Source organism: Nasonia vitripennis (genome assembly GCF_009193385.2).
Source record: "Nasonia vitripennis strain AsymCx chromosome 1 unlocalized genomic scaffold, Nvit_psr_1.1 chr1_random0013, whole genome shotgun sequence".
Lineage (NCBI taxonomy): Eukaryota > Metazoa > Arthropoda > Insecta > Hymenoptera > Pteromalidae > Nasonia > Nasonia vitripennis.
In genome coordinates, this window is record NW_022279601.1 from 1206039 (window position 1) to 1217231 (window position 11193).

The 11193-nt window shown below is 42.2% G+C and overlaps 2 protein-coding genes across 5 annotated transcripts; both read right to left on the reverse strand.

Moving 5' to 3' along the window:
* Positions 1-106: 106 nt before the first annotated feature.
* On the reverse strand, positions 107-4937 carry LOC100114549 (dnaJ homolog dnj-5). Of its 4 annotated transcripts, none has more exons than XM_008204236.4 (7): positions 4762-4937; positions 3639-4159; positions 2453-3462; positions 1899-2340; positions 1599-1814; positions 1287-1513; positions 107-1183 (listed from the first exon to the last, which is right to left on the reverse strand). In XM_008204236.4, the coding sequence occupies exons 2-7, from the start codon at positions 4143-4145 to the stop codon at positions 1054-1056; spliced, it is 2532 nt and encodes an 843-aa protein (XP_008202458.1). In that variant the 5' UTR covers positions 4146-4159; positions 4762-4937; the 3' UTR covers positions 107-1053. The 4 variants fall into 4 exon arrangements, with proteins under 4 accessions (XP_008202458.1, XP_032457319.1, XP_016842710.1 ...); XM_032601428.1 differs by lacking the exon at positions 4762-4937 and adding an exon at positions 4663-4735; XM_016987221.2 differs by lacking the exon at positions 4762-4937 and adding an exon at positions 4417-4575.
* A 723-nt stretch (positions 4938-5660) lies between these two features.
* LOC100114510 (neprilysin-2-like) lies at positions 5661-11192 on the reverse strand. Its single transcript, XM_008204218.4, has 10 exons — positions 10865-11192; positions 10630-10730; positions 9830-9931; positions 9357-9602; positions 8897-9108; positions 7930-8106; positions 7366-7860; positions 7012-7303; positions 6648-6898; positions 5661-6549 (listed from the first exon to the last, which is right to left on the reverse strand). The coding sequence occupies exons 1-10, from the start codon at positions 10891-10893 to the stop codon at positions 6208-6210; spliced, it is 2247 nt and encodes a 748-aa protein (XP_008202440.2). The 5' UTR covers positions 10894-11192; the 3' UTR covers positions 5661-6207.
* Position 11193: the final 1 nt, after the last annotated feature.

Sequence of the window (11193 nt, forward strand, 5' to 3'; positions counted from 1 at the left end):
TATGTTGTGTTTTATTTCTGAATGTTTATTTTTTATACAAATTGACAACAATAATTTTTGAATAATATTTTTTGGGAAAGTTCTCTAGATTAAAAAAAAAACTTGATTTATTTAGTTCTGCACATAGTTTATTATAATAATATGAACATTGCTTATTTTCTTTCTCTTCAATGGAGCAAAAAAACAAATCAGTCTTATTCCGTATCTATCAAGTAATTTGATCAAATCAGTTGATGCTCTGAAAACATCTTTCAACGCGTGATTAATTGTAATGTTCATAGTTTATATATAGACAATTAGAATGATGAAAAGAATGAATATCAATGTAAATACTAGTAAAAGTGCATGGATACACACTTCTGCAACAAAGTTGTGTTGTAACTTAAAGGAAATGAATCTATAAGTAACTAAGGATTAGTCGATGAACAAGTTTTAATTGTCACACTTGAAACTAGTCAATTGTTAAACATTTAGATGATGCACACGTCAGATAATTTTATTTTTTTTTGTAATTTGTTAATTACACCAAAGAATCTATTTTAATTATATGTAACTGATTTGTTTTTCTATATAAGCTTTCAGTATTCATTATGACTTCAAAATCTGTTCTGTTACTGTCAAACAATTGCGATTGTTTTATTTGTATAAAATCGTTAGATCTGGTTTAACTTCTCTAATGTATGAAAAACCAATAAAAATATGATATCTGTAGAAATAAACTTCTTTTGCATTATAGAAGTTTATCTCTTAGGTTTTTTACATTACATTATCGCAAGACAATTACACACCATACAACATCAACATCATGTTGAAGAAGATAATTAATGCACATCCATAACGCCTTAACAACAAAAATATTATAGACGTTTCGAACATTTTTACTTTTAGCATCTTAAGTCGAGAAAAAGCGCGGTTAATGTCATTTAAAGGGGTTTAATTAATCCAACGTACTCGTTCCATAAAAGTCGTTTAAAAAAAATATAATTTCATTAATGAAGCATACGCATCAGTTGACATCTGTGTTTCCATTGAAAAAGTAGATATCACACTAGCTTACTTCTTACGCTTGGTTTTACGTCGTCGATTGTCACCTTTCATTGCGTTCGGATCAGCTGCTGTGTTCGATGTGCCTGCTTTACTATGATTATACAGGTTGTTCAGGAAGTCTTCGAATTCCGCTTTACTATTGAAACAATAATTGACAACAAGGTAGAATAATGAAAAAATACATTAATTCTATTAAGTTTAAGGACAGGTTTTTGTGCTAAGTGTTTCCACTACTGTACCTTGCATTTGGATCCGATGATCGTTTTTTACTGCTACTTGAATTATGTGGAGGTGGGCGCTGACCCAATACAATTCTGTACTGAACAGTATGGGTATTTGCTTTAAGATGTTTTAAGTTGCCAGCTTGGCATGCAGCCCAATCGGTTACATCGTACACAGCGCCTTCCATGCAAGCGTAATAATGCCAAAGGAAACCCATAACTCGAGATTCTGCCCAAATATCACCCTAAAAAAATTAATAACGCATCCACCAATCACTATACTATTATTCTCAATTGAGATTAAAAATTATAAATAGTAAGATGATTTACTTCTTTAGCGCTATGCCGTATTTTGCACTGAGCGCAAAATCGCGCTGCATAGCATGGCCGCTGAGTCGGGATCCTCTTATGTCTCAATCCGCAATTTGTACATCGTATCGTGTTAGCAGCTTGTTCCATTTTTCTATGCAACTGCGAAAGTAAATCACTTAATTCACCCCAAGCAGCTTCGACCTGTCTCGTTTGGTCGAACGCTTGTCTCCGTTCCTAATAGAATGAAATGACAAAAATGAGTGAGAATATCCTCAACTTGAACACTTTTAATTTGTATAAAAAAAGCTTTAATCTTACTGGCTCGCCTATAATATCAAATGCATGAACTAAAATTTTAAAAGCTTCCTCAGCACCAGGTTGGTTATTTTTGTCTGGATGAACCAAGAAGGCTTGCCTTTTGTAATACTTTTTTATATCGTCGTCAGTACATGTTGGGGTGACACCTAATATACTATAAGGATCTTTCCCTTTACAGGCAAGCAACCTCTTCATTGCTTCTTCTCCGGTACTAGGCAAAGCTATGTTAGTTTCTAGTCCACCACGAATCCAACTTGTACTCTCTTCTTTTTCTTCACTCTTTGATTTCAGTCTTCGCCAAAACGCGAAACGGCTATTTCCGAACCAACTATCTATTTGTTTACCAATAGCATTCAAAAAACGAATTTTTGAAAATGTGGATACTATATAAAACCATGAGTATTTTAAGTAAAGAACAATGTGATACCACACACATTTCCCACTGCAAATTTATAATTATGAAGAAATTAATACCAAGTATTTTCACAGGCATGATGTCTTAAAAAGTATAGTTACAGAATTTTTTTAATATAGAAAATGAAAAGAATACTTACAGTTGTACTAATAGATTAGCACTCATACTGACAACATCAGAGATCAAATGTAAAAACCAAAAGAATATCTTCAATCCTATTTTATTCCAACGATTGAGATATTTGCTAGCAGTTTTGTACACATCCTTAAACGCAGTATCCTTATTTTCTCTCTTACGATTTCTTTGACCTTTCTTAATTTGCTGCGCTTTTTCAGCTTGCGAATGTTTTGAGCTTTTTTCCTTAATTAGTTTCTTTTCCTCTTTGACCTTATTGTTGGCTTGCTGATTCTTTTCAATTTTGTCTGTAGATACAGTTTGGCTGAAGCTATTTGTAGTATTCAAATTATTATTTATTTGTATCGGACGTTTCTGCAAATTAGTTGCATTCTTTGTACTATTATTTTGAATTTTCGAATTGTTCAATGTCTCTCCTTTTTCACTCTTTTTGGAAGATTTAAAACTCTTTTTCCTTTCAAAATTGTCAGACCTATCAAATGTCAAATCAGAAGATTCCGTTTGTGAGCCAAGATTGTCCAGTGAGACCCAGCGCCTTGATAAATTGGAATTAATTTTTTCTGATGCTTTTTTCGGCAACTGAATTTTAGGTGACCCATGCTCATCACTGCCTGATGAATTTTGCCTTTTAAGAACCGCAGGTTTTGCTTTATTTTTTGAATTTTTACTTAAAACCTTCTTAGTCGCACTCTCCTGTTTTGGCTTGGTTGGAGCAGTGGTCAAAGGTGATGGTGGAGTAGGAATCGACTTTGTCAAAACATCAGAATACGATGGTCGCATTGGTTTTACCTCTGCAACTATTCTAGGTTTCTTCTGTTGCGTATCTACTGGATTTCTTGGCAATTCTTCTATCTCTTTTGCTTCAGGTGTCAATTGTGGTACAGGAGTAAGATTAGGAGATCCTCCAAACGGACTATAAGTTCCCGATTGATTTGGCACCCAATTCCCTACTAGATTGTCAATCAATTGTTTTCCATTTGTATTCGGATTTATTGAACTGGAGCTAAGTGGTACCTGTAAAAATGAATAACTTGCATTAGATAACTGTAATAACAAAGAAAATGGAAATTTTATGGAAATAAATGTATGCTATTTATGAAAAAGAGGTTATAATATCTTCAATTTCACAATACAATTTGCATTAATTAGAGTCTATTACTTATTATTTAAATTTAAAACGATTCACTAACCTGCGCTGGTTGACTATGGAAGAGCCCTATGGGAGTATACTCTTGATCTATTACACCTTGATTACTAGTATAAGATGCTATGTTGTTCATTTTATTGTTAAATTGTTCTATAGTTCCAATCAAGTCATTATTTTCATTTATTCCTAAACGGTTCAGAGTTTGAGCAGGAAAGTAAATGGATTCCTCTGGCTCTGTGTCTGTAGTAGTGGTTGCTGTTGTTGCTGTCATAGAAGAATTGTAGGGCGGTATATCTGGCATGAAAAGGGGAGACGATATAGGATTTACTGGCTGTACATTTGATGGATTAGAATGCAACGTTGAATTTGTCATATAATGCTGCATTTGACTAGGTGTGTAGTCAGTCCAATTGTGAGATTGCGTTTGTGGTCCAAATAATGGATTGTAAACATGTCTAGTACCACTGCCTAATTCTGAAGTCATGGCTTCAATAAGCTTTTCTATAGACATTTGTTTGTAGTCTGGTGGCGAGTGTTGCTGATCATCCATCTTTGCTGAAGTTCCTGTTGAAAAAAATATCAAATTAAACACAACTTGAATTGCTTTAATGAAACATAATGGAACGACGACTATCACATGAATTAAAAGGTAACTCTTGGGTTGGAACTATTAAAACGTCGACATGACTTTAAATGTTAAATTATTGCAACACCTTCAACACATTATATTCAAAATACACGCGCACAACGTTCACGGCACGCATAAACTGTAAAAGAGCTATTTTGCAAAGACCAAGCAGATCTCATAACAAGTGGTATACTTAGGTATCAAGAGGTAGGTAAGAGTATCAGTTTCGGATAATCCGTCCGCGACTCTTATCCACCACAAAGCAGCAGAGCAGCCAGATGTGAACATAACCAAACTCTAATTTTAGCACGAAAGAGTGGAAACTCTTACGCTGGTAAACAGCCGAAATAGCCGTAACGGACAAACACGGCAGAAGTGAAATTCGAAGCCACTTTCCTCCCAAACAACAATCCCCAAGTTTTACAATAACATAACCTACGACTGGGAACTCGTCTCGCAGAGAGTTGGCGTTATTTCTGTGATAAAAGATGAGCCTTTCGCGAGGAAAATTCGGGACGAGGGTGAATTAGCAACTTACCTTCGACACCAGCATCAAAACAGTCGGTTCAGCAGGCAGCACATAGACGCAACGGGGGTGAGAGAGCGCGTTAAATGCGATAATGCGAGAAAAAAATACAGGATACAGGAACGAACGGACGTCGATGGCATATAAGTATATATACTGTATACGCGCTCGCGCACAGCTCTCATATATATATATATATATATATATATATATACATGTATATTATTATGCAGCGAATCACGATTGGCCATTCGCCAAGACCATATGGAGGACGAAACTGCGGGATCAAAAGAAGGGGAAGCCAACAAGCAACAACAAACTAAAACTATATAGTTTCGTCGCGACTCGCGATCTTGGCCGTTGATGGCTGTTGGCGCGCAGCCCGCGCTGGATGCAGATGCGCACACCACAGGAGATGTTTCACTTTTCAGCGGCTTATTCGAAAGTTCGGTAGCCATCATGCAGGGGAGCACTTGTGTACATTGTAGTATAAGTACCTATATGCCAGCGAAGAAGGTGTTTTCGAGGAAATAAGTACTTTTTCGGGCTGCAATATGACTGCAGGGAGAGGTCAGAAATGATTGCATTGCAAAGGTTAGGTTTATGTAAACACAAGACGATGGTGAGGCATGTCTTTTACAAGTAAATTCTTGATATACCTAACAGTTATAGTTGCACAGTACACTCGTTTACTTGTCGATCAATGTGCCCACCATTTATTATGTATAAGTATTTGCAACGAAGTCATTGAACTACGTTAAACTAGGCAGAACAAAATCAGCTGATGTGTGTGTGTGTGTGTGTGTGTGTGTATTATATACCTATATCTTAATATCAAACTTGTTGCATCATCGGTATAATGTGCTCTATAAGGCGCATGAATCGGATTATGGAAATGAAACAAAAGTGAGTATGTAGCATATTAAAATCCTTTAATTCATTTTCATTCAAATCAATACAAATAAGTGTATAATAGGCGTAACGCTCATAAATGAAATTTTAATTAGCGAGTATATTATCGTTGCTTTTCGTGTATATCATAACGGTGCAATCTAATCGATCAGCGTGCTGCACCTCAGCACCTATATAAGGTACTACCAGTGTTGTATAGATGTACCGGTACAGCTGAGCCTGCAGCTAAGTATTAGGTATAGGAGCACAATCTGCACCACCTCGAGTCGTCCTCTTAAAAAATACAAAGCTCTCAGCTGAAGAGATCTAAAAAAGACTTTTATTTTAGTATGACGTCTAATGCCAGAGTCAGCAGAGCACTGCAGTGACTGCCGTCTTCGACCCCGAAGCTCCGCTCGTCGCGGCGGCGACCGGTTTGAACCCGCGGAATCCTGGCGCGTATGGGTATATAACGCACATATAGACAGCCAAAATACAGGACACGGTGGATAGATATGATATATTGGACATGAAGCGAGGAGGAGATTATGAATGAGGGGAGAGAGTTTACCAAACGGAACACTTCTTCGCGGGGTTCATGGGCGAGCCGAGTGGACAGTTGAAGTCCTTGGCGAACTCGGGCATGTTGGACATGGGCCCGATCACGCGGAACTCGCCGGGACTGTGCGGGTCGGTGATGACGCGAGCCTTGAGGGCCTCGGGCCGGTACTTGTTGCACCAGACGTTGGCAGCGCCGATCCAGAACATCTGCTGCGGACTGTACTGCAGACCCGGCAGACGAGCCTCCTGCTGAGCGCTGCTTCGCTCCCACTCGTTGTAGGCTAGGTAGGCCTCCTTGATGCCGCCGTTGTCCGCTATGTTCTCGCCCTGGGTGTTGATGCCGTTGATCTGCGCGTGAGTAGTTTTTCAAAGTACATTATCATGTTACAACGTTTGTGCGTACATGTCTCAATGCAGCGATTAGATTCACTGATGCATCAGTATACCTTGAGACCGACTTCCTTGACCGTGTAGTTGCTGTACTGATCGATGATGCACTGGGCCCGCTCTAGGTACTTGTTCTTGGTTTCGGGTTCCCACCACTCGACCAGGTTTCCCTCCTTGTCGAACTGACGTCCTTGGTCGTCGAAGCCGTGGGTCATCTCGTGGCCCATGACATAACCTATGCCGCCGTAGTTAAGGTACTTCGGCCTGTCGTTGGTGAAGAACTCACCCTGCAGGATGCCCGCGGGGAATTCTGCAAGTGAACCGATCAATTGCTTTCTGTGCATTGCTTTCTGTGCATTGCAATCCCGGACTAAATATTGCTGAATGCTGCATGTACAAGGACGCGCGCGCGTCGCGACTCACGTATGCTGTTCTCGGTCGGGTCGTAGAAGGCGTTGACTATGGCCGATCGCCCGTGGGAAATCCAGTCGGTCTTGTTAACCGGTTTCCTCAGCTGCTCGAAGTCGTAGGCCAGCTTGAAGAGCCTCAGGCTGAGCTGACTCTTGAGGTAGCTGTCGGGGTACATCTTCAGGTACTGGTAGTAGCCGTCGAGCTTCTTGTCGTCGAGGAACTCGTCCGGGTAGGCGATGTGCGGCTGAATCCAGTCGAGCTTCTCCAGGGCCGCCTTTCTCGTCTTCTCGTCCATCCAGTTCAGCTGTGATCGAGAGCGAGATATGGTTATCGCGAACACGCGACGGGCATCGATATTTGACTCACCTGCTCGAGGATGCGCTCGAAGCTCTTGCGGATGTTCTGTATGATCTCCATGGCGTTGGCCTTGGCGCTCTCGTCGAAGTGCCTCCTGACGTAGAGCGCCCCGGTGGCGATGTAGAGGCTGTTGGCCGCGTAGCCGACGCACTCCTTCCACCTGGGCTCCTTGACGCTGGTCCCGGTGAGCGAGGCCTCGAACTCGCTCTGGGCCTTCTGCACGCGCTCGCCCATCAGACCGGCCGACTCGCCGGCGACGCGCCACATCGCGTAGTTGGCCAGCACGCGCTTCGGCGTCTTGTTCATCAGCCCGGCGAAGGCCTCGAGGAAGCTCGGCACCACGACGATCACCTCCTCGCTGCCCCGGACCTTCGCGTGGGGCGACAGGAGCTCGTTCGCGTACTCCGCCCAGGGGATGCCCGGGTACTTGGACTCGAGCTCCTTCACGCTCGTCGGGTTGTACAGCTTGCTCATGTCGCGGCGCTTCTCGCTCGGCAGGGAGATCTGCCGTTTTTTCGAAAAAGCTTCTTTTATCGTCATGCCTTTAGAATGTCAAGATCCCCAATTCCTTACCTTCGCAAGTTCGATTTCAAAGTCGAGCGACTCGGCGAGTTCCTTCTTGGCCTGCTCGCGATTCGCTCCGAAGATTTCCGCAAAGTCGACCATGTACTTGTAGTAAGCCTGAACGACTTTTTCCTTCAGGCCTTTCGACAAGTACTCCTGCGGGATTCCCAGCGAGGCTTGATCCAACTGTAATGTCGTTTAATTTCATCATCGCTATTTATGATCATTTATTTTTCCGCTGCAACAAGCCCGTTCGTAACGCGAATCGTGCCGAGTAACGGAATATTTTTTCCGCAACGCGATACCGCGCGAGGAGGCTTTAACGAGCTAGTGAGCTTATATCCCGCTGGTGGGCTTTTCGTATTTCGATACGAGTCGTCCTCGATTTTTATTCGCGCTTTTTGCACCGGCGAGGAGCGGATATCGTCTCGATTTGCCAACCGTTACACGCGCCTGTATACATCTAACGCGAGGTTTACGGTTACAACTCGTTCGTGTAGGCCGCGATCGCGGATCACTTAGTGGCGATGTTTAAGAACGTCGCGAGTGCACAGCCTGTGTGCCGTTAATTCATCTTCCGACACTCTTGAAACCGGTTTCGGCCGAAGCCGGGTATATCGTTATTCATAAATCTTAACTTCTTAATTTTTTACGGTTTCGTGAATCACCGCAGCTGTAGCAATCCTATATACATTCTTTACGCGATTCTTCCGCGTAATAAAGAGGCGCTGATTGCATCCTGTTTTCCAGCTTTTATGCAGCAGCATCGCTTTAAAAATGTCATCAGTACTCGAAGCACATGCGCTACTCCGTTTCGTTGTATAACTTTTCTACTCGAAATAAAGATAAGCCAATTTTCTTCTGCGCAATTTATCACGCGTGGTTATTAAGAGCCGCACACTCGCATATATGCACTCGTATTGATATTGATATATGTAATTGTATAAGTGCGTTATCGATCGAAAGCAAAACTCACATTAATAACGCGCCGGCTATTGTTCTTCATATCGACTTCGACTTCGAAGTCGATAAAGTAGTCGATGGAGTAGCCGGTGTTGCGGAACTTGTAGACCGCCTTCTTCCAGTCGAAGCTCGATTCGTCCCATGACTTGCCTTCCAAAACGGGCCAGCCGCCGAGCTTCTTCAGGATTTCCCGGAAGTCGTTATCGCTCGTCTTTTCAATTTGCGCTGCAACGGCGAATTCACTTTGGTTAGGTATACAGCGAATACAATTAATCATTCAGTCTCGACGTTATCGTCGTCTGCGAGATACCGAATAATACTCAAGGGGGAAAAACTCGAATGCACATGATTAGAAGCTTATCGAGGCGCGAAAAAAGCCCCGAAGATATTAGAGTATTATATAGTTCGAGAGCTACTATAGCTTGAGTATAGTTTTTCTCCGTAGATAATTCGTAAGCATAGCAGAAAGTTACCGGTGTCCATGCAGGTCTTGTAGTAAGTCTGCAGGAGCTTGAAAGCTCGGGGGTCGCTCTCCTTGATTCCGTCCTGAATGCTGATCCTCAGCTGCTCCTGGAGCTTGTCGTTGATCGCGCTGAAGATGTCGACCTTGGATTTGTCGTCGGGGATGACGGAGTTCTTCACGAAGTTGCCGCAGGCGAAGCGGTAAAAGTCGTCGCAGGGGTTCACCGTGCTGTCCATGTAGCTCAAAATTGACGAGGCTAGAGCAGTGATGATGTTTTGATTAGGACATTTAGATATAACACAACATTTCGGTCGATCTATAACATGTAATATGACTTTCGTATCGAGCTTCTCATCCGGATTTATTCGGTTTTGCGACTTCTCACGTCAAACACTATTCTTATTGTAACAAGAAAATAGACGAACAACATGTCAACTTTTTAAATCGAACTTTGGACTTTTTTTTACGTTTATTACTACTCACCTGCATGGATACATCCTGGCGTTTCGCATATCGTCTTGGGCACAGCTGCTCTTTTGTGAACATGTCTTTCTCCCAAGCTTCTTCCATGTTTCACGTACTCGGCTGTAACATTAAAAACTCGTCAATGTACTCTGTTTCTTACATGCCCGTTACGGGCAGGCAGGATCCCCAATTACACACAGACTTGGAGGCTATAAACGAAAACGAATGCTAGTTTTAAAAGCGCCATTATACGTGAATCTTCGTTTACGAAATCGGCTTATTGTTACAGCTCTGCTATCGTACTAAATACATACACCGAAAGCTTAAAATAAATATTCTAATCGAGCCAGTAGTCGTTCATGTACACTGTACATAAGGACACAACTGCTATGACGATCAAAGTACGTGGTTTTTTTTTCCACCTGATCACACCAGTTTCGTCTCGACTGTTGTGAATTAAAAATGACGACATATAGCAAGTCTGTGAAGCATTTTCGAATTTTCAATTAGCAAACGTTATCAGCTGTTCGTGGAACAAAACGGACGCTTCAATATTATTCCACTCTTTATTTTCGGATAATACGGATAAAACAAAGAGTGCAAGTAATCGATTAATTATATAAACAAACGACGGATCGTTTTATACGAACACTTGTGCTAGCGTTCGAGAAATTCCGACATTATTCGAACGGCAGTGTAGACACATTGTATATAATACAAAAGCGAGGTCTACATTATGTTATACTCGGATAACACGGAATCGCTAATTGTTTACTCGAGTCACATTGGGAGCGCGGCGAAATTCGCTTTGTCCTTACCGACATTGAAGGCAGCGAAACACGTCACGGAGTTGGCAACAAGGACTCCGAGAACGGCCAAGACCGCGAACGAGGGGATCCCCTTCGGTCGGCTGAACGCCCTGTGGGCAGAGAGAATATCGCATTAAAACCTTACGCTCCATTGTCCTCGTCTTTTTCGAATCGAATTATCGTTCTGTATGGACAGCAAAGACAAATTGAACAAGTATCGAACAAGTATAAGGAAAAGACTCACTTGCTGAAGGCGTTGGAAGCGACGGTCATTGTCGAGAGCGATGATGCCGGAGGAGCGTCGCGCGATACGGCCAGTACAGCTCTCAAGACGACGACTGCTTCATTAGAGCCTCGAAAAGCGGCAGAAAGTCGCGAGCTGATAATAAAATACGTCAATCACACTCGCCGGCCGCACACAGCCGGGAAAAGATCTAAGCGTATTTTTATCGGAGCGGGAGTATGATGTATATAGCAGTAGTCAGTCGCGCGCGAGCTCGGATTTTGAACTGATGCGGTGAGCTGCTCTGATGCAGTGTACGCGCGAGCCGCGCGCAGGAACACACACGCGGC